Genomic DNA, 22,446 nt, shown 5'->3' with positions numbered 1-22,446 from the left:
CAACAGACAACCCTTCGGCGACACATCAATGCCAGAAATCTTCCAGAGTACAATGTCAAGCAGCCTAGAAGTACTGGATGGAGTCATATGTCACATGGATGATGTCCTGATCCACGGATCCATACAGACAGAACATGATACTAGAATGAGAACTGTATTACAACGCCTCCAGGCAGCAGGGCTTACACTCAACAACAAATGCAATTGTCACAGCCAACTGTCAGGTTCCTTGGGCATATTGTAGATTGCATCTGGTTGATCCACAGAAGACATGAGCAATCAAAGAGTTTCCAGCTCCTTGCAACATGACTGAACTCCAGAGGTTCATGGGTATGGTAAACCAAGTTGGAAAGTTTTTGCCCAACCTCGCTGTCTTCAAGAAGACACTACGTAGCTGTTGCAACAAGACAATACATGCTGCTAGGAGGAAGCACGACAGAGGTATTTTGAAAAAATTAAAGAGATGCTGATATACTTCTGATATTTTAGATCACTATGACTCAGAGCTACCCACCATCATTGCTGCAGATGCATCTTCCACAGGAATGGGAGCTGTACTCTTTCATACACAGATGGATGGAAAGTGCAGGCCAATTTACTATGCATTATGGGCACTCACAGAAACTGAACTGAGATATGGGGCTGGAGCCCTTTAAAAATGGCGAGCGGGTCCTGATTCCGGGATTCCCAATCCTATTCCCGAGCTGTCTGATTTTCAGGAGTACCTTTAATGGGGGTGGGCTGGTTCCCGTCAAAAGCCTGCACCCGGCACTCCTGACCTGGCTGGCTCAATTGTGGAGTTAAGCATGTCCTACTCCTCCACAAGTTTCATGGAATCAGGTCAGATTTTTAAAGGATTATGGTTCATGACCCCTCAAAGTAGTCATGAGCTCTAATCTGCATGAGGGCGAGTTTCAAAGGTCCTCCTCATGTGCCCTATGTCAAGCTATGGCACTCCACCCATGACCTCCCCATGGCCCCTCATGCTCCCTATGCCAAGCTATGGCATTTCCATGCCTTTTGACCCACTATACATTATATAGAGCCAATGAACCCTATAATAACAATACTATGTATTAAAAAAAGCTTTGAAAAAATTATACATTTATTACTTTCCACTATATTAAAAAAAGTCATTTCACCACAAGGCAATAAAAGTGTCAATCACCAAGAACCTCTAAAATATCAATAACAGAAACCACAAACCCTTGAAACCACTTAACCTGGTGTGAATAAACATTATGAAATTGACTGCAGAAATCAGAGAGATAGAGCTGTCAATCAAGCAATGTTTTCTCTGGGGCACAGCTGTTTCAACAAGAGTAATGGATATCTGGGCTCTCAGTCAAGCCTCATTATGTATGCTTGTCATTGGGGATATGAGGAGTCATAGGAATTGGGTGGGGTGGCATAACCAGGCATGAAGCGGCATGGATGGGGCAAGGGCAGTATATGGAGAGTGAGCCATATGAGGGTGAGGGCCTTTGTGCTTTTATTTTAACTGGGATGAAGTCCCACCGCACTGAGGCAGGCTGTTTAAAAGGCCCGCCTCGGCACCTGGCAACCCCTGTGGCTGCCTTTGAGCTTTTTCTCAGGTCAACTGACCCAACTTCAGCCCGCACCCGGCCTCAGCAATGAAGATCCCACCTTTGTGGTCACTTTCTCCTGAGGTGGGTGGGCCTAGCCGAGAATTTTTTCAACTCTCGCTACTTGCCTCAAGGATGAAAATTCAGGCCATGCAGTGATAAGGAAAGAAGCATTAGCTGCTAAAAGGGCTTGTGAAAAGTTCGCAGATTATGTTCTTGGTCTTCACTTCAAGGTAGAGATAGACCACAAACCCTTTGCGACACTCTTAAAATTCTACTCCAGACTGAGAACGATGAGGTTTGATGAGAGAGAGTATGTTCTAGAAAAACAACAGACATTTTGTCTCTTATCCCAGTGGGAAGACCTCAACAAGGTGATGTAGTCCTCGTTGAAGAGGTCGAAACCTTTGCATCGACAACAGCCACAACTCTATCAGCAACAACTCAGTGACTAAATGAAATCAGAGATGCCCAGAAAAATCATGAAGAATATGTTCAGGTCAGCGAGTACTGCATCAAAGGATGTCCAGCATATATGCTACAGAATCCCAATCTCAGAAAGTACAATGAAGAGAGAGGACACCTCAGTGTAGTGGATGATTTACTCATCTTTGACGAGAGAGTGGTCATTCCGAGAGTTCTGAGACTCTATATAGCACAATGATTGCACTGAAACATTTGGGTATCACAAAATGTCAAGCCAGAACAAGATATTCTGTTTGGTGTCTAGGTCATTTGTTACAATCCACCTCCTTGTGAGGCTCCCAAAGTTGTTGATCAAGGCGAGACTCCTCAATTTGCCACCATCTGCCTGGGACATCCCCAAATTGTTATGTCCCAGGTGAGGAGAGATGAACTGGCTCCCTGTCTTTATTCAGGAACCTCTCTCCACCACTTTCTGTTGGTTGCAACAAGATTTAATCTAAAAAGGATCCCTTTCACGGATACCTTTTTTCCCAGATCCAACCGTTCTAGTTTTGAAGGAGCCAATTTGGTCAGGTTAGAGTTGAGTCTGGTAGAGAGGGAGAGATCGGGATACCTGCAAAAGGATGATTACTTCTGATGCTGTTACTTCTGAGTCAAACTTCCAGCACTTGCTCTCTCTCAGAACACCCACTAACAGACAGATGCCAGGGCAGCTTTTCAGATAATTTTAACACCTTCTTTGTATATTCCAAGTGGGAAGCAAATTCACAAATCTGTCTGAGCATTGCTCATGTGATTTCTTGATGAGATTATTCTCATCTCTCATTATGTCGCATTGTCTCTACCGGAGGGAGCAATAATTTCTGGATATCTTTAGAAGTACCTTGTCTGGCAACAGGGTGGGGTTCCATTACCTCTGAGGGAGTCACCTTGCAGCATTGTAGCCAGTGGTTTGTGTGCATTTTTAAAAAAAACTCAGGTCTTATTTTTAAAGTCCAATATTTCGGGCGCAATTTGGTAGTGGACAAGTGGTTGAATAGACACCACATTCACAGTCCTACCTCATCGAAACGGGTAATGGTACTGTGATGGAGCTATTTATGTATATAATATTTTGGAAAATATTTTTCTTTTAAAACAGAAGTTTGGTCTGCGGGTTTGTCTTAATTGGATTAAAGCCAGCTAGTCTGGGTGCTTTGATGTACTAGTTTTGATATGTGGGTGCTTTGATGTACTAGTTTTGATATGTAAGAGAGATAGCGTGCGTCTGTATTTTTTGAATAGAGCATTCAAGAAGTTTGATGCCTTTCTAACAGCTACCAAGCAATATGTTTGTATTAGTAATAAAATTGGTATTGTTAAAAGGTAAAGTTCTGAGAGGCTGTTGATACAATGAGAATTAACATTCAATGGGGCTGGTAGGTATAACTTCAGTAGTTTTTGGGTGTGCAGGCAGAGGCAATGTAAGATCAAAAGGCAGCTGCAAGCCTTCAACTGGCTCCATAGAGGAAAGAACCTCATTTTGAATTTGTAAGGTGAAAATGCTTTGCTTGGTGTTTTGGTTAAGTCTATGGGTTGTTGTTGCCTTAACGGAGATTAGTTTGGGAATTTGTTAAAAGTTATGATAGCAGTAATTTGTATCCATGTGTACATATATTTTAACCTGTGTAAATTAATAAAATGTTGCATTTAGTTTAATGCAAAATCTCGAACTAGTGGTCTGATTCCTGAGTTTAGAGTCGCATCTCAAACATAACACTCAAAATTATTGGTTATGACAGGTGTTTAAAGTTTCCCTTTGGGATTTTTTAAATAACTCCGCTTTACCAACTGCACCGGTCATAACAGGTACAGTGAGGTAGAACAGACATACACTAGTTGCGACTCAGAAGCAAACCTTCCACACAGTCAAAGCAGTCATCTACCAAATCGAACAGACCAGAGATGCTGCATTCATCTACCAATTCAGATGACAATGAGATTGGTGAAACAGAGTAATTTGTCAATTCTTCTTCTGCTCAGCAAAGTTTGAAAGACCACCCACAGGACTAAAATCCCCAAAGTTCTCAAAAAAAGCTGGGGATCCATTCAGGGAGACTAGTGAAAATGCCATATCAGTTTCCCTATAAAAAATAAATTGAAGTCAGAGGCTTCGGGGGAGATGTAGTATAAAGGGTTAATTCTTACTGTGTGATATGCTAATGAGACGTAGTATACAGCATCACAGGAAATGTATGCACTGATTCATGATCTTGCTCTCTCTTGTACAGCTTCATGTAAGATGTTGCTCAGTAAATTAACATGTTCTTTACCTCAGCAGATTATGCAAATATTATAGTTATTACACTGGATGAGCAACCCAGAGGTTGAGACCCCAAAAAATCCCATCATGACATATTGGGAAACTGGATTCAATAAAATCTGATAACTTGTGGAGCAGCACCAGAAAGTTATAATGAAAGCTACCAGATTGTCATAAAAACCCAACTGTTTGACTGATGTCCTTTAATGAAGGACTGTGTTACCTCTATCCAATCTGATTTACAAGTGAATCCTGTCCCACGCTATGTGGTTGACTTCTAATCCCTCAGGCAACTGAGAATGGGTAATAAACAAACAGTCTCTCACAATGTCACCCACCTACATTCCAAGAACTGGGGTCCACAGATATTATCCTTTCATGTACCCCTTCTCCTATTCAGCCAATTAGCACAGATTCCTCTTCTGGATCCCATTCCACCAACGTGCCTCATTGCCACTGCTGCTGTATCTCTCTTCCCCAGTATTTGTTAAATGGTTACCCCAATACTGGATCATTTGGTCTGTCCTTGATTACAGCTTAAATTGCCTTTGCTCAATTGTTTGCTGGCTGGGCCACCCCACCTGCTCACCTCATTGCAATGAAGGCCTGTTGCATACTGCACCTGCCCCAGTGGCATTGTGGTAACCAAGGAAAAACCTTACTATCTGTGCTGCTTCTCCCTATCGCTGTCGAGTGGGCTGGTATTTAATTTCTCAGAGCTGCCCCATTTTTATTTCATTTTCTCCACCAAAACTCCAATTTTTGATTGAAAAGCACCCATCTTTATTTTTGTATACAAGATCTTTATTTAATTAATGTTGATGTGGAAGGGCCCTTTCAGTTTATTAACTGCACATCTTTATTTATTTAATTCTGTCAGCTTTCTTCTGAATTCATTTAATTAATATATCTCCACTATTAACTTTCCTTAAACTTAATTATTTTCTCCCATTTCTCTCTTTTCTGTCTATGGTTTCCATAAATTAATGAATCACCTATCTTCATTTTTTAATTTTTGACAAATTTATTTTCCCTTTCCCTCAATCCCTTCTCCTTTTCCCTCTCTCTTTGTCCCTTCTCTTCTTCCCCATCCACATCCCTTTATCTTATCCCCCCAGCACTTCAGGCTGATCTCCTTGACCCTTACCTATACCCTCAGTTTCTCTCCCCTCTCCCATTACTATAACCCAATGTAATCGTCTTTCCTGTTCCTATTGCCCTTCTGGTCTCCCCATCTTCCACTTGCCACACAATCCTCCCCTCCATCTCTTCTCCTCTCCTCTCAACCACACCTACTCCCCAAAGTATTTGTGTCACTGCTTCAAACAGCATAACTGCTTTCTTTAGCCTCCAACCCTATCCAATACCTTTTGGTGGGCTTCAATTCTCTTCTCTCAGACCTCAAATGTTTCTCCTCTGGCTTCTTGCTAAACTCTTATCTTCCCTCCTCAATCCTATTCTACTTTCTTCTTTCCCCAGTCTGCCCACCCCAGTGGACATTCCTCCTTCTGTCTCACCTTACATTACCAAATCATTATTCATGCAATGCTCCAATTTCCTTTGTCACCCTGACGTTTCCCTGGTTTGAGTACTGAAATTGAAGACGTGAATTTTGCCATACAACATGGATTGAATGCACTGAACAAAAATCACAAATATTGAAACGTGAGATGAACAGAACCTTGACTGGATGGGATGAGATGGAGTCAGGTGGGACGAAACTCGTGTGAAGCATAAATACCAGCACAGAAGAATGGGACTGATTGGCCAGTTTCAATGCTGTACATTTTTGTCTAATCTTGAGTTTTGATGCATTGTGATGGTTGGGAAGGGGAAGGTAAATTTATTTAACACATTTCATGAGCACTGAAGCCTCACCTGGGTCAGAAAAGCATCATACATTTTGCAGGCCTCATTGCTGGTTGTGGAAAGGGGAAGACCAATATCCTGCCAGGCCTATGAACAAATCAGAGTACAACATTACTGAATCAATTTTACTGTAAAAAAAATGAAGAGAATCTACCAATGCAGAACTAAATATTGGAATTTATTATGTACAAAACAGTGAGCACCTGGAACAAAACAGAAAATGCTGGAAACACTCAACAGATCAGGCAGCATCTGTGTACAGAAACAGAGTTAATGTTTTAGGTCGATGGCCCTTCATCAGACCTGAGGAAAGGCAGATATGTACTAGATTTTGAACAAGTGAAAGGGGGTTAGAAGATCAGAAGGGAAGGTCCATGATAGGGTAACAGTGTATCTAGATGAGGTGTGAATGGTTGCATAGCAGCATGAAGAAATAAAGGAAGAAACTATAAAAAAACAGAACCAGAAAAAAATAACATGAAACTAAATGGAGGCAGAGGCTGTAACTTAAAATTGTTGAACTCAATTTTGAGTCCAGAAGGCTATAGAGTGCAAAGTCAAAAGATTTGGTGCTGTTCCTCAGCTTCACCAGAGCAGAAGGGTCAGCAAGGTGGGGAATTAAAATGACAAGCAACCGGAGGCTCAGGGTCATGTTTGCAGGCTGAACGGAGGTCTTCCGCAAAGTAGTCACCCAGTCTACGTTTGGTCTCCCCAGTATGGAGACCACCATATCATGCGCAACGAATACTGTATACTAAATTGAAAGAAATACAAGTACGTTGGATGGTACATTTGGAACCTTGGATGGTGAGAAGGTAGGAGGTAAAAGGACAGGTGTTACATCTGGCATGCTTGCATGGAAAGGCACCTGGAAATGATTAAAAAATACTTGGGTTGACTTTCCTCTTCAGAGGCATGCCGAGAGCCTGACAGATATCTGGATGCACACATGACACAGGTCTACATCTGGGCAGGGATTTGAGCTGTGATCAAGGAGCAGGAGTAGCAGCACAGCTATAGACCTTAGAAGCTCACAGCTACATTTCTAATGGCCAGCATTAGGGCTTTCCAGGAGCTAAGTCACTGCCTCCACCCTCATCAAGATCAACCTGAGAGGAAATCTTAAAGTACCTTTGCCTCCAATTGTTTGGGCTAAACCTGAACCCCTGCAAATCCTCCGGATTGTGAAGGGTAACATTGTTAGCCCCAGACATCCCTGTGTTTGAACATCTCCCCATAGCAAACAATAAAAAAGTGAAATGATGTGAGAAGCTGTAATTGTCTCCTCCTACTTCATGAACATTTTTTAGACCACAATTAAACGAAGGACTTCAATTAATATCATCAACCAGCAGAGGGAGACATTTTTGGCTTTTATCTGAAGCTCTCCATTAATGAATTTACTGCATTAAAATAATCCTGTTTTGGGGCTGTTTTATTTATTTTATAAACACTGTCTCCGGCCAACGCAAGATGGCGGCAAATCGAGCTCTGCGCATGCGCAGAAATCCAGTGACGCTATACAACATGCTCGCACCCTCTGCGCGTGCGCCAATGACCTTATCCAACACATACAGCACTTGTCTGTTTGTAGGTCGTTTCCGGAAATAGGTTTTTTTTTAATTCGTTCACAGGGTAGGGTTATGTTAGTCATTTCTCGTAATTAACTCTGCAAAAGCTGCATTACGTAAGAATATTTTCACGCGGCAATGATCTTTTTCATATTTAACCTGGATGGTTAATGTGCGCTGTGGAAAGGAGTTCCACAGATCAGCAGCTGTTACCTGCCAGCAATTCAAATGTTTAAGACAAACAAGGGATTTGGTACCTTGTTACAAACAAAAATGCTAGATCACAATGCACCATGAAACACTACTCGGAGTTAACAAGTTGTATAGAAATCCATAAATCTGTTTTGTTTTTCATTATTGGCATTTGAGTAACAGTATTGCATGTTGCGTTTTCCACTCAATTTAAAAATGGTCAGAAGCCGTACGCGCGAGTCCTTAACGAGCTGCCGACCCCTGACCAGGGATCTCTTTGCTTACCCCTGCACCATACCATGACCCTCACAGCATCTCTGCTGTTATAATAATATTACAGGTGCTTGTAACATAAGAGACATAGTGTTTGGTTCTAGAAAATTGCCAGCCAAATACACAGCAAAGCATTTCTAAATATTTGCACCATTTTACTACAAAGGTGTTATTGAATACGGAATTCAGATTTGGCCTTGAAAAACTGTCCTACTGCTTCTCCTTGACCGTGTGCAAGTTCTGATGTTAATTCTTAAACACATCAACACCTATTTTTCTCCGAAGCTTGTAGTATTGTTTTCTATGGTGCTCTTTGGAAACTACATCTGACCTTTAGACTTGACACAGCCTTACGGCGTATTGTAGCTTTACTTAATAACAGTCCTTGTATTTGACAGCTTACCTTGCAGTCTCTTAGATTGAAGTGCAACATCGCCCCCTGTTCTTAATTAACTTAGTTCCAATTTCTTGCAAGGGTGTGATCTTCTATCACGATCTACCAACTGCTCTCAACTCGAAGCAAACTTAAGTGTGGCAAAAACAAAGCCTGACAAGCTGTAATAAATATATTACTCTCTCACCACTAGTTGGTGCTGGATATTAGGAACCGAATACAGTGCTCGGTCTCTGCCCTGTTGAGTTCATCAAGAGAATGAGCCTATGGACATCACATCATATCCTCTGGGTTAGGGGTTCTCCACCCTTTTTTGTTACTGAGACCCCCCTCCCATGTTATAAAAATACGACAGACTCCCGTAACGGGTTGTGTAACACAAGTATCTTTTCCTGTATAAACATTAGTTTTACAACTAAGCATATATTTATTATTTTTGCTTTCCTTAATGTGAAATTCGTTGGTGATGCTGAAACAATTCTGTCAATATGGAGCTAATTGAGTTTGAACCTGGAAAGTCGCGCACACCGAAGCTCTCACTGGTTTCCGCCACCGCAGAGGTGATGACATTTTCAACGGGAGGGTGGGTGGTTGGAGCCGGCAACCCGCATGTCTCTAATTAATTGCTTGTTGAAGTTGTGCCGAGCTCGTTAGGAGTGTTGGGGGAGGGAAAGGGTTAAAATACAATCTACTGTAAACTAAAAAAAAAATTAGCTGCTGATGTAATTTACCGGTTAATGGTTTTTAATGGAAACCAGAGTGCTGGACAATAACTGGATAAGTGATAACAAGCACGGAGTGGAGGATTGTTATATAAAAGTAAGTGAGTGATGACCAGCACGGATGCATGTGTCTTTTACACTATAAAACACCGGTGATCGTTTGTATCTGTGGACCATTGGCTTTCGGATCAGTGTCTCCAGCATATGTTGTTGAATAAACCAGCTTAACTCTACTTTCTCTGGACTCCGTGCGATGACTGGAATATTCCACAACAGATTTTGGGATGCGGCACTGAGCAGTTTTCAAATGACAAGCACGGAGAACATGGGTAGTCTGGGACACATTTGAGCATAGCTGTCAGGAACAAAGCAGGGAGCCATTAGTCCTCCTGACTGCAGTGTGAAAAAAGTTGTATCAAAGGGCAAATTTAAACTCAGTTACTCATGCAATGGCGCAGAGTTTCCCATTCACAAAAGCTAAAAGGCTTGATTCTGTCAGAAGAGTGAAATCTTGAGAGGAACATGAAGCTCTTGACCTCTGTAGCCCCCTCTAGCCATGTCGGATTGTACGAGCCAAGTCATGGCTGCCTTTTAAATTATCCCTCCGTGCCAAGCTCCCGTCATTCAAAATTGCCTCGCATCACTAACACTGAGCCGGTACGAGGTCAGGACCACCAACTGTTCCGGGCACTGGGTTCCCAAGCCAGGAATGAGAATTCTGCCTAAGAGCTCCAAAATATGCAGTGGAAAGACTTCATCTGCTCCATGATCATGTACTGAGGCAGATTTCAGCAACCCTGCCACCCCGCCCACAAACACACACACTGTAAATCAGCCCCTTCCCCTACACACACTATAATCAGCCCCTCACCCCGCATACACTGTAATCAGCTCGTCTCCGCCCCCCAAATGCACACATTGTAATAAGCCCCATCCCTACCCCCACACGCACTGTAATCAGCCCCTCTCCCCCCACACACTGTAATCAGCCCCTCTCTCCCCACACACACACTGTAATCAGCCCCTCTCCCCCCCTCCCCCGCACACACTGTAATCAGCCTCTCTCCCCCACACACACACACTGTAATCAGCCCCTCTCCCCCACACACTGTAATCAGCCCCTCTCCCCTCCCCCGCACACACTGTAATCAGCCCCTCTCCCCTACACACACTGTAATCAGCCCCTCTCCCCCCCCACACACACTGTAATCAGCCCCTCTACCCTACACACTGTAATCAGCCCCTCTCCCCTACACACTGTAATCAGCCCCTCTCCCCCCCCCACACACTGTAATCTGCTCCTCTCCCCTACACACTGTAATCAGCCCCTCTCCCCCCCACACACTGTAATCAGCCCCTCTTCCCTACACACACTGTAATCTGCTCCTCTCCCCTACACACTGTAATCAGCCCCTCTTCCCTACACATACTGTAATCAGCCCCTCTCCCCTACACACTGTAATCAGCCTCTCCCCCCACACACTGTAATCAGCCCCTCTTCCCCCACACACTGTAATCTGCTCCTCTCCCCTACACACTGTAATCTGCTCCTCTCCCCTACACACTGTAATCTGATCCTCTTCCCTACACACTGTAATCAGCCCTTCTCCCCTACACACTGTAATCAGCCCCTCTCCCCCCACACAATGTAATCTGCTCCTCTTCCCTACACACTGTAATCAGCCCCTCTCCCCTACACACTGTAATCAGCCTCTCCCCTACACACTGTAATCAGCCCCTCTTCCCCCACACACTGTAATCTGCTCCTCTCCCCTACACACTGTAATCTGCTCCTCTTCCCTACACACTGTAATCAGCCCCTCTCCCCCCACACACTGTAATCAGCCCCTCTCCCCCCACACACTGTAATCAGCCCCTCTCCCCCACACACTGTAATCAGCCCCTCTCCCCTACACACTGTAATCAGCCCCTCTTCCCCCCACACACTGTAATCAGCCCCTCTCCCCCCACACACTGTAATCAGCCCCTCTCCCCCCACCCCACACATTGTAATCTGCTCCTCTCCCCTACACACTGTAATCAGCTCCTCTCCCCTACACACTGTAATCTGCTCCTCTCCCCTACACACTGTAATCAGCTCCTCTCCCCTACACACTGTAATCTGCTCCTCTCCCCTACACACTGTAATCTGCTCCTCTCCCCTACACACTGTAATCTGCTCCTCTCCCCTACACACTGTAATCTGCTCCTCTCCCCTACACACTGTAATCTGCTCCTCTCCCCCACACACTGTAATCAGCCCCTCTCCCCCCACCCCACACACTGTAATCAGCCCCTCTCCCCCCCACACACTGTAATCAGCCCCTCTCCCCCCACCCCACACACTGTAATCAGCCCCTCTCCCCCCCACACACTGTAATCAGCCCCTCTCCCCTACACACTGTAATCAGCCCCTCTCCCCCCCACACACTGTAATCAGCCCCTCTCCCCTACACACTGTAATCAGCCCCTCTCCCCTACACACTGTAATCAGTCCCTCTCCCCCCACCCCACACACTGTAATCTGCCCCTCTCCCCCACACACTGTAATCGGACCCCCCCCCCCACACACTGTAATCAGCTCCTCTCCCCCAAACACACTGTAATCGGCCCCTTTCCCTCACACATTGTAATCAACCCCTCACCCTGCCCCCCACACACGAACTGTAATCAGCTCCTCTCCCCCAAACACACTTAATCAGCCCCTCACCTCCCACCATACACACACTATAATCAAGCCCTCTCACCCACAACACATAGTATTCACTCCCTCTCCTAACAAACGCATTGTAATCAGCCCCTCCCCCCACACACACACACTGTGATCAGTCCCTACCTTACATACACACACTGTAATCCGCCCCTCCCCCCCCACAGTAATCAGACCTTGTCCCCCTCCCCTACACACACACTATAATCAGCCATTCTCCCCCCAGACACTATTATCAGACTCTCCCCCAACACACTGTAATCAGCTCCCTTGCTCCCTCACACACTGTAATCAATACCTCTCCCCCACACACACACTGTTATCAGCCCCCATTCCCCAACACAATGTAGTCAGCTCCTCCCCTACATACTCTGTTAATGAGCCCTTCTCCCCTACACACACTGCAATCAGCCCCTCTACCTCCCCACACACACTGCAATCAGCCCCTCTACCTCCCCACACACACTGTAATCAGCCACTCCCTTAAAACACAAATTGTAATCAGCCCCTCCCCTGCACACTGTAATCAGCTCCTCTGTCCTCCAAAATACACACTGTAATCAGCCAGTCTCCCCGACATACACTGTAATCGGACCCTCTCCCACACACACACTGTAATCAGCTCCTCTGTCTTCCAAAATACACACATTGTAATCAGACAGTCTCCCCGACATACACTGTAATCAGGCCCTCTCCCTCACACATTGTAATCAGCTCCTCTGTCCTCCAAAATACACACACTGTAATCAGTCAGTCTCCCCAACATACACTGTAATCAGACCCTCCCCTACACACACGCGCGCTGTAATCAGCCCGTCCCCCTACACACACTATAATCAGCCACCCTCCCCCACCCCCACACACACACTGTAATCAGCCCCTTTGTCCTCCAAAATACATACACTGTAATCAGCCGGTCTCCCGGACACACACTGTAATCAGCCACCCTCCCCCACCCTTACACACACACTGTAATCAGCGACTCTCTCCCCACACGCTCTGTTATCAGACCCTTCCCCCTCCACACTGTAATCAGCTCTCTTGCCCCCTCACACACTATAATCAATACCTCTACCCCACACACATTGTTTTCAGCCCTCTCCTCCCCATGCGCTGTAATCAGCCGCTCTCCCCTTTATGGGAGCTTGTTGTGTACACTTGGCTGCTGCCTTTCCTATATTACAACAGTAACTACAGTTCAAAAGTGCTTCATTGGCTGTGAAGGGCTTTGATACGTCCAATAGTCATGAAAAGTGCTGTATGAATGCAAGTCTTTTTTTCTTTTTCATGGCATACTGAGGAATGGAGAAATGTTATCTTAAAGAAATGGTTAATTAGTCACAATTATGAAGCATTGCTGCTTAATGTGCTTGAAGTGAGTATAACAGAACAGCAGGAAAAGGAAAGAAAACCTGAGAGTCCATCTCAGGACTGGAGCACTTATATTTAACGATCATTAATGCGCAACATAGTTTTTATGTTCTATTTTGCACTTCTTGTGAGGAAGTGACAAAGTGGTAAAGTATTTATTTACCTGGTTAATTTTCAAATACTATTTAATTAGATGTTTTTACTGTGCATTCAACCATCAAACTTAAGTCCAAAAATGATTTCTTATTTGTTTAGTTATCTTTTGGAAGGCTCTTGGCTCCATTCCACCGTTTTCTTTTCTCTCTTTGGGGGAATTCTTGCCAAACTGTAGCTGCTTTTAATGAGCTTCACGTTTACCATCTCTTTCTGTTGACAAAGTGGAGAGATCGAAGATTCTGTTATTCTGCAAACAAAAATATTTTGTACCAGAAAATAGGTAACAGTGGAAAGGTTAAAAGATATCTTTACTAAATTTGACCAGCTCACTTTTTTAGTTGGTGTATTTGTTTTTAAATTATGGGTCGTGCTTCAGAAAACATTAAAAATAAGACTGAATCTAAGGAGCAAGCTGTGTTTTTGAGGAAAAAAGTTAGCTTGTTGCAAACTGTTTCATTTTTAATTGGTACGATAATAGGCAGTGGTATATTTATTTCACCAAAAGGAATTCTGATAAATTCTGGGAATGTCGGGACATCCCTGGTGATCTGGTTGGCCTGTGGAATACTTTCAATGCTTGGTGAGTGAACATTTTTCTTATTAAGCAATTCTAATTGCGTAGTCGTGGAGATGCGGCAGATTAATGTCTCTTGTGTTCGGTAACACAGAATGGCAGCAAAGATTCGTATCGATTCATTCGCTTGGAATTAAGCTCTTCACAAAATAGCACATGAATACTTGTTTGTATGTAATTATTTCTTTCCTCTAAATCTTAACTAAAGTATTATCCCACTTTATTGTAAACATGTCCAAACACATTGATCACTTAGATATTAATATTTCAAGAATCACTTTTTAAAACATAGGCCGGAATTTTCCATCCCTGTTGGCGTCAGGCGTCATGGTGGGCGTGAGCAGACAATATGGTGAGAAGGCCAAAAATCGGTTTCACGCTGTCGTGAAACCAGTTTGCAATCATCCGCTCCACCCATCATTGGCGAGCCATGTCTCCCGTCGCTGCACATTGGGAAGGTCATTTTAATACATCTGTATATAATTATAAGTCCTGCTCGTCAATATCATCCACCCCAACCCCATGCTGGATCATCCAGGCAATCAAGCTGACATGTTTCACAATAGCATTTAAAAGGCGTGCACCTGGCGAGCTGAACTTCGAGGGGAACTCGGAGGTTAGTGCATACTAACGGTGGGCAGTGCCCGTGAGGGTCACCCGCTCGACTTCAAGGAAGAGGCGGCGAGCATTCAGGCAAGGACACAGGCAAGTTGCTTTTTGCCGGCTGGCTGACAGTGCGGTGTCGGGACAAGGGCTGCACTGTGGTTAGGGCGAGTTTGGGGTGGGGGGGGGGTAGGCAAGGCAGCACGGTCTGAGGCAAGTTGTGGAGGTCAAGGCAGTATAGACTGATGGTAGAACAAAAACACATGCCGGGGTGGGGGTGTGCGGAGGGAAGCGACCACACATTAGTATTTGTATAAAGTGACCATTCCTCCGCAGCTGAGACTGTTCAGGTGCAGGCACATTGACATGCTTGGAGTCAGGCCACTAGCTTATCTGGTCACTAAAGCAATGCAGAGGCATGAAAATGCCACCAAGTGCTACTGAACTTTTCACCCCTCAGGCACAGACTTTGTATTTATTCATTCATGGGATTTGGGCCTCGTTGGCCATGCCAACATTTATTTCCCATTCCTAATTGCCTTTGAGAAGGTGGTGGTGAGCTGCCTTCTTGGACTGCTGCAGTCCATGTGGTGCAGGTACACCCACAGTGCTGTGAGGGAGAGAGTTCCAGGATTTTGAGCCAGCAACAGTGAAGGAACAGCGATATATTTCCAAGTCAGGATGGTGAGTGACTTGGAGGGGAACTTCCAAGTGGTGGTTGCCATCTACATGGGTACAGCTACAATACTGTTCCCATCCATCTACAACCCTTGTCCTTCTAGATGGTAGTGGTCATGGGTTTGGAAGGTGCTGTCGAAGGAGCCTTGGTGAATTCCTGCAGTGCATCTTGTAGATGGTACACACTACTGCTACTGTGCGTCAGTGGTGGAGGGAGTGAATGTTTGTGGATGTGGTGCCAATCAAGTGGGCTGCTTTGTCCTGGATGGTGTCAAGGGAGCTGCACTCTTCCAGGCAAGTGGAGAGTAGTCCATCACACTCCTGACTTGTGCCTTGTAGATGGTGGACAGGCTTTGGGGAGTCAGGAGATGAGTCACTCGTCGCACGATTCCTAACCTCTGACCTGCTTTTGTAGCCACTGTATTTATATGGCTAGTCCTATTCAGTTTCTGGTCAATGCTAACCCCCAGGATGTTGATAGCGGGGAATTCCGTGATGGTAATGCCATTGAACATCAAGGGGCGATGGTTGGATTCTCTCTTTTTGGAGATGGTCATTGCCTGACACTTGTGTAGTGTGAATGTTACTAAGCCTGATATTGTCCAGGTCTTGCTGCATTTTAGTTGTCATGGACTGCTTCAGTATCTGAGGAGTCGCAAATGGTGCTGAACATTGTGCAACCATCAGTGAACGTCCCCACATCTGACCTTATGATGGAAGGAAGGTCATTGATGAAGCAGCTGAAGATGGTTGGGCCGAGGACACTATCCTGAGGAACTCCTGCAGTGATGTCCTGGAGCTGAAATGACTGACCACAATCACAACCATCTTCCTTTGTACTAGGTATGACTCTAACCAGTGGAGAGTTTCCCCCCTGATTCCCATTGACTCCAGTTTTGCTAGGGCTCCTTGATGCCACACTGGGTCAAATGTGGCCTTGATGTCAAGGGCAGTCACTCTCACCTCACCTCGGGAGTTCAGCTCTTTTGTCCATGTTTGAACCAAGGCTGAAACGAAGTCAGGATCTGAGTGACCCTAGCGGAACCCAAACTGGGCGTCAGTAAGCAGGTCATTGCTAAGCAAGTGCCGCTTGATAGCATTGTTGATAACCCCTTCCATTACTTTACTGATGATCGAGAGTAGACTGATGGTGCGGTAACTGGCTGGGTTGGATTTGTCCTGCTTTTTGTGTACAGGACATACCCGGGCAATTTTCCACATTGCTGGGTAGATGCCAGTGTTGTAGCTGTACTGCAACAGCTTGGCTAGGGATGCAGCAAGTTCTGGAGCACAAGTCTTAATACTATTGCCGGAATATTGTCAGGGCATATAGCTTTTGCAGCATCCAGTGCCTTCAGCTGTTTCTTGATGTCACGTGGAGTGAATCGAATTGGATGAAGACTGGCATCTGTGATGCTGAGGACCTCCAGAAGAGGCCGAGATGGATCATCCACTCAGTACATCTGGCTGAAGATTGTAACAAATGCTTCAGCTTTATCTTTTGCACTAATGTTCTGGGCTCCTCCATCATTGAGGATGGGGATATTTGTGAAGCCTCCTCCTCTAGTGAGTTGTTTAACTGTCCACCACTATTCATGACTGGATGTGGCAGGACTGCAGAGCTTAGATCTGATCTGCTGGTTGTGGAATCACTTAGTCCTGTCTATCACTTGCTGCTTATGCTGTTCCGCACCTAAGTAGTCCTGTGTTATGGCTTCACCGGGTTGACACCTCATTTTAGGTATGCCTGGTGCTGCTCCTGGCATGTCCTCCTGCAATCTTCATTGAACCAGGGTTAATACCCTGGCTTGATTGTAATGGTAGAGTTGGAGATATGCCGAGCGATGAGGTTACAGTGTGTTTGAATACAATTCTGCTGCTGCTGTGGCCCACTTGATGAACTTCAAGCATCAGTCGTTGCCAAGAAATATCAGGGAAAATGCATTGAACAAGAAAAGGAATTGTTGGAAAATCAGAATAATTGTTTGGATGCAGAATTAAAAAAATAAAACTAACGAACTGTTAAAACTTCATTGTGGAAAGAGCAATGAGATTCTCGAACTTCAGTGCAAACTGGAGAAGATGAAAGAGAAGATGTGTGGTATGCAGTGTCACAGTTCCAAATTTGTTCCTGTGCTGTGAATAAAAAATTCTTGTTGAATTGTGGTCCAATTGAGCAAAGAACTGGTCCAAGTAAATTTACTGATATATCAACTTCAGTAATAGACAATATGAAAACAACTAAAGTGCATGCAGAATTGTAAATCAAGAATTGCCAACTAAAAGGACTGAAAGTGTGAAATGGCCTGGAAAAGCCAATGACCAGAAACACTGATTTACAAGTGCTTGCTGGTGCTAATATACAAGCAGATGGAATCCAGGCAAGTAGACAGTTTGCAAAAGACCATCCAAAACCTGTAAAGGAGCGGAATGATATAGTTCATGGATTATGCATCATAAAAAGCATCTCAATAACATCCTTGAAACAGCCGAAAGAGTTTTTGACCAGAGAAGAAATGAAATGTTAATGCACAAAATGCCATTTTGACTTTGTTAAATCGAATTGAGAATTTACCACATTTGAGTTCAGAAAATGAGATTGGGGATGGAATTACACCTACAGCTAATGAAAAGAATGATTGGGCTGTAGACTTAAACGAAACATTCTTTGCTGAGCTAATGACTGGGAATAAGAGGAAAAAGAAACATACGAGTTGAGTTATGCTAACACTATGGTGTACAAATTCTATTAATCTTGTTGCATTTATGGACTTTGTTTTGCTTAAATCTTTGTAATTGTACAATATGATGTGTAATTGTGAAACATAATGGAAAATTTATTTGTATGGTATGTAAGAAGCTGGTTTTGAGGTTTATGATATTAAGTTTGTCTGAGGCGGATGTAAGGCCATTGTAAAGAAAACTTTACTGTTGTGAAGCTTTCTTTCTTCCAAAGAGAGAGGTGTTAGTAAATAAAGATCATTTACGTAAGTTATATTTGTAGTTGTGGGTGTTAGGAATGAGGTTAGCTTGAAGTTTGATTTGTATTCCTGTATCTGTGTGTTAAGAAAACATCAAATTGAGTTTTACTTTCACTTTAAAAGGTGCCTGAATTTCTAATGAGAGTTTTATGACTGTGGCAGCTAAGTTAAATAGACAAGAGTGGAGAAACTGGGCTGTTCCCTAGCAACAGGGGTCCAGAGAGGCAGGTCCCTCCCACAGACACACAGAAAAACTAAAGAAACAACAGTTTTCAGTTGAGTTTCAAGCCAGGACTCCAAGGAGACTTGACACTGGGAGAGGGAACTGCAGAGTGAAAGCGGATTTCCCAAAAGAACCAAAAGGACACAAGGCCCAAGGAGTGAGATAGAAACAGGGGAAAGTCCTGAGCAGACCTTCTAGTCAAAGGAAGGACAGGAACTTGGAAAAGGATTCTGTTAATGAAGTTAAGAATGAGGGGCAGAGAGAAAGGCTCCAAGCTTCAGATTTAAAGAGACAAAAGCTGCAGGAAGCAGATTTAAAGTGAGAACAGCTGACAAGGGGCCAAGAAGGTCCAAAGAGATGGCTGAAGGTCTGTAATGGTTTGCTATGGGCAAGTGAAGCAGTGATGTACGGTTGACGGCTGAGTCAATGAGCAAGTGTGTGGAAGTTGGCATGAATGCATGTGGTGATCCAGGAGAGAAGGAGATTGAAACCCTGGAGGTGAACCCTTGAGGAAGGTGTCTGAGAGAAAGCATCGGTTTGGGAGAAGATTCCAAAGCAAATTCTTGGAGAGTGGAGATTGAAAATCCTCGTGTGAAAGACGGAGTTCAGTGAGACTGGTTGGCTCATGGTGTGACAAGCATCTGGGGGGGAGTTGATGAGAGATCCATAGCATCTGGTTGAGGTGGCATCCATCACTTGGTTTCAGAGTGTGGTGCACCTGACCACAAGGTGCCATTGGTTTACATGGAATGTGTACTTACTGTGGACATTGGAGTATAAGATAGCTTTTGTAACTTGTGCTATCCTTACAAATCTGTATACATCTGTAAAGGTATAGTTGTGGGTGAAGGAGTATTGTAATATAGTTAATCTTTTCTTGTTTAATAATTGTTTTATGTTTTTGTTAAAAGTTCATCAGCTGACTCTGGTGACTCTGTTCAGTAGCCCCTCTCCACATATCTAAACTAACAAATAAAAGTTAGGATCTATCAAACTGGGTTCCACCCTGGGATCAGGCTTGTCCAGTGGTAACCTCAGCTGGGATCATAACACTATCACCTCAGACTGAAGGCCGACAGACCCCTCCATTGTGCCTTGCAATCTGAGGAGTGCAGTGGACATGCCTTCCTGATGTTCTCAAGCTTGCCTTTGCAGCTCCAGCAACTGAGGTATGACCGAGTCTAAAGGCTCCTCTTCTAACTCAGATGCAGCAGCTTTCTGGCCTTGAACAGTCCTCTGAGTGCTGGACATCTGGGAAGCCCTTGCTGCTGCCTGCTGTGGATCAGACAGTGTGATATGCTCACCCGATTGTAACCCCGAGGCTACTCTAGACCTAGATCCCACCAAGGTATGTGTCTCTGCGCTGCTGGAGGGTGTGGATAAGCACTGTGATGAGGCTGCCATCAGATTCTTCTTCTGTGGTTTCTTCAGGGCTTGAGTGGAGGACCTGGGTCATGGAGATCTTCGGCTGTTTCCCAGATGTGTCTACAAAAGCAAGGGGAGATAATTAATGCATAGCAGGGGACTGTGGAACAGGGGAACTGATTCACCGCATGGTTGTCTGATGGATGTTGCACTGCTGGATCCCCACTTAGCTGAGCACCACCGACCTCACTGTCAGCACGGGAACGGTCCAGATCCACTCCGGCCAGCTGGATGACTCTATCTTTTCCAAAGCCCGAGAGGACCTTGATTTCAGGCATTCCTCCATCAGTCTGCAACCTCTCCCTTTTGTTGTGTGGAAGCTTGTTCAGCATGAATACAGATGGAGAGAGTGCAAGCAGGATCCCTGTCAGACCAAATAACAAGGATGCCTGGCATGTATGGGTGGTGAGTGGTGCCATGGATGGGATGAGGACACAATCCGCGGAGCAGATGAAGGTGTGTGTGAGAGAGTGAATGGTGATGTCACTTGAACTGGCAGCAAGTGAGATCCCTGTTGATGTGTGATGCATTTGTGAGTGTGAGTTGAGAGTGATGAGAAGAGTGATTTACCCTAGCGGAATGGAGGAGATAATTCATCCTCTTTCTGCACTGGATCGCTGTGCTCTTTTGCAGGGTGTTGTCGCTGACCATGCTGGATTGGTGACCTTACTTGCTGGTGTTCGCCCAGAGCGGAGTTGGAGGACATCGCAGTGGGCCTCCACTGCGTCCAGTAGGCGCTCAAGGGAGGCATCGCTAAATTTGGTGGCAGCATGTTTCCTCCCTTTGGCAGCCATCAGTTTGCGGCAGCTTCCTGTCCCTTGAAGAGTGCTAGCTCTGAGCAGGGAGAGCCTTTAAATATGGCACCCGGTTTACTGAAGGCCTGAGATGACATTGGGGTGGGCGAATCAGAGGCCACCCTACCAGAAACCTGGTGTGTTTCCCGGGAATTAATTATCAATGAGGCAGGATACACCAGGAATGGGCCAATATAGTTTGAAAAGCCACCATTGGAGTCAGCGGGTAAAACGTCCTTTTCCTGCCCGCTATAACACTTAGATTCCACCCATAGGCTTCCACATAGCCATTTGAGCTGGTCATCTGAGGCCACTAAATATACTTGAGGATATTGTTTTTACTCCACGGTTGCAGTCATGCAACCTTTGGGACCACTGGAGGGTAGCATTAATGATAGCTGAAGACCACATGACAGTAATGGTGCATGTCTCAGCAAGATTGAAATATTTTAACATGGATTAAAGATAGAAAGTACAATTCACAAAGCAAGCGTCAATAAAATGCTTACAGTACTGGGACGTGAAATTCAGATCAGTAACACTACTGAAGACAATTGTTCTCTTGGAGGTGCCACTGCACAGCCACTTGCTTCCGGTGCAACTCATACGGCATACCAACTGGAGATGGCATCCCCTGCGATTGCTGGAAGTGACCAAATGCTTCCTTTCATGATGTCACACAGCTCTATTCACTGATATGATGCCCATTTACCACTTGAGGACTATACAGGAACATTCAACAGATTTGCACATCACTCACAAAAGATCAAGTTTTCAGCTGCAAGATGGGCCTGGTACTAGGACCAGGAACCTAACTTGCAAGTCAGGTGATTTTGAAGAACTTCTGCTTTTACAAAATTTCCATAAGTACTGCCAAGTTTGTTTGGAGACGTTGTGCTGCATTCCTGGATTTGACAGGGATTGTTACTGCATTCTCACAGGGAGGGCACAGGATTTGGTGACCTGTTCACACAATGGTTGCAGCAGGTATGGGGGTAGCAGTGGCAGTGCCTTTGAGTCTGCAACATGATAAGGAGATGGAGCTGAGGCTGTGGAGAGGGCAAGCACTGTGCGATACGCTCTTGCTATCTTGGAGCCAGACTCCTCCATGGTCCTTGACAGTAATAAAAGTCAGGGCAGGCCTGCCAATCCAACATCTTGGTGTGCATGCTCATCAGTGTTCTCCTATAAGCTGCTCCATCAAGGTCCTCAGCTGAGTCTCCTGTAGCATAACTCATGTGTAACCTCAGCCTCCAGTGATTGGTACATAAATCATCCTTTCCCCATGACCTGGTTACAGCTCACTGATGCCCAATGAGATTCAGCACATGCTGATCTCAGTTCTATCCTAGTCTTTAAGGTACGCACAGTGCCAGTATCTGAGCTGGTGGTTGTGAGTATCCAATCAAGTGACAGTGCTTCTTCATCAGCGCTGTGGTGTTTCTCTCACTCCTCCTCCTGGGGCTGCTGTGTCTGGGCTGGTAGCTGTTATCGCCAGTCCTCCAGGATTGGACTTGAGTCTCTAGGAATTGAGGATCAATCTTCTGGGCACGGCCGTGTGCAATCCTGGAGAAAAATCATCGGGACGTTAAAGAA

The 22,446-nt window shown here is 44.9% G+C and overlaps 2 protein-coding genes across 4 annotated transcripts in view; one reads left to right on the top strand and one right to left on the bottom strand.

Annotated features, from left to right (window-relative positions):
* The window catches only part of ttc38 (tetratricopeptide repeat domain 38), a 66,683-nt gene extending 56,788 nt beyond the window's left edge, over positions 1–9,895 (bottom strand). Inside the window, exons 1-3 of one of the 2 annotated variants that reach the window (XM_078568248.1) lie at positions 9,679–9,895; positions 8,623–8,732; positions 6,193–6,270 (exon numbers count right to left, since the gene is read on the bottom strand). In XM_078568248.1, coding sequence (XP_078424374.1) covers positions 6,193–6,270; positions 8,623–8,652 — 108 coding nt within the window. In that variant the 5' untranslated portion in view covers positions 8,653–8,732; positions 9,679–9,895. Of the gene's footprint in view, positions 1–6,192; positions 6,271–8,622; positions 8,785–9,678 lie in introns of those variants that run through there. The other variant, XM_078568247.1, reaches the window with a different exon arrangement.
* A 3,549-nt stretch (positions 9,896–13,444) lies between these two features.
* Positions 13,445–22,446, top strand: part of LOC144696672 (cystine/glutamate transporter-like) — an 81,264-nt gene continuing 72,262 nt past the window's right edge. The window contains exons 1-2 of one of the 2 annotated variants that reach the window (XM_078568246.1): positions 13,445–13,562; positions 14,078–14,152. In XM_078568246.1, coding sequence (XP_078424372.1) covers positions 14,146–14,152 — 7 coding nt within the window. In that variant the 5' untranslated portion in view covers positions 13,445–13,562; positions 14,078–14,145. Of the gene's footprint in view, positions 13,563–13,779; positions 14,153–22,446 lie in introns of those variants that run through there. The other variant, XM_078568244.1, reaches the window with a different exon arrangement.

Source organism: Cetorhinus maximus, chromosome 22 (assembly GCF_964194155.1).
Source record: "Cetorhinus maximus chromosome 22, sCetMax3.hap1.1, whole genome shotgun sequence".
In the NCBI taxonomy this organism is placed as follows: domain Eukaryota; kingdom Metazoa; phylum Chordata; class Chondrichthyes; order Lamniformes; family Cetorhinidae; genus Cetorhinus; species Cetorhinus maximus.
Note: the sequence above shows the minus strand (reverse complement) of the source record. Positions and strands in the feature narration are given on the sequence as shown.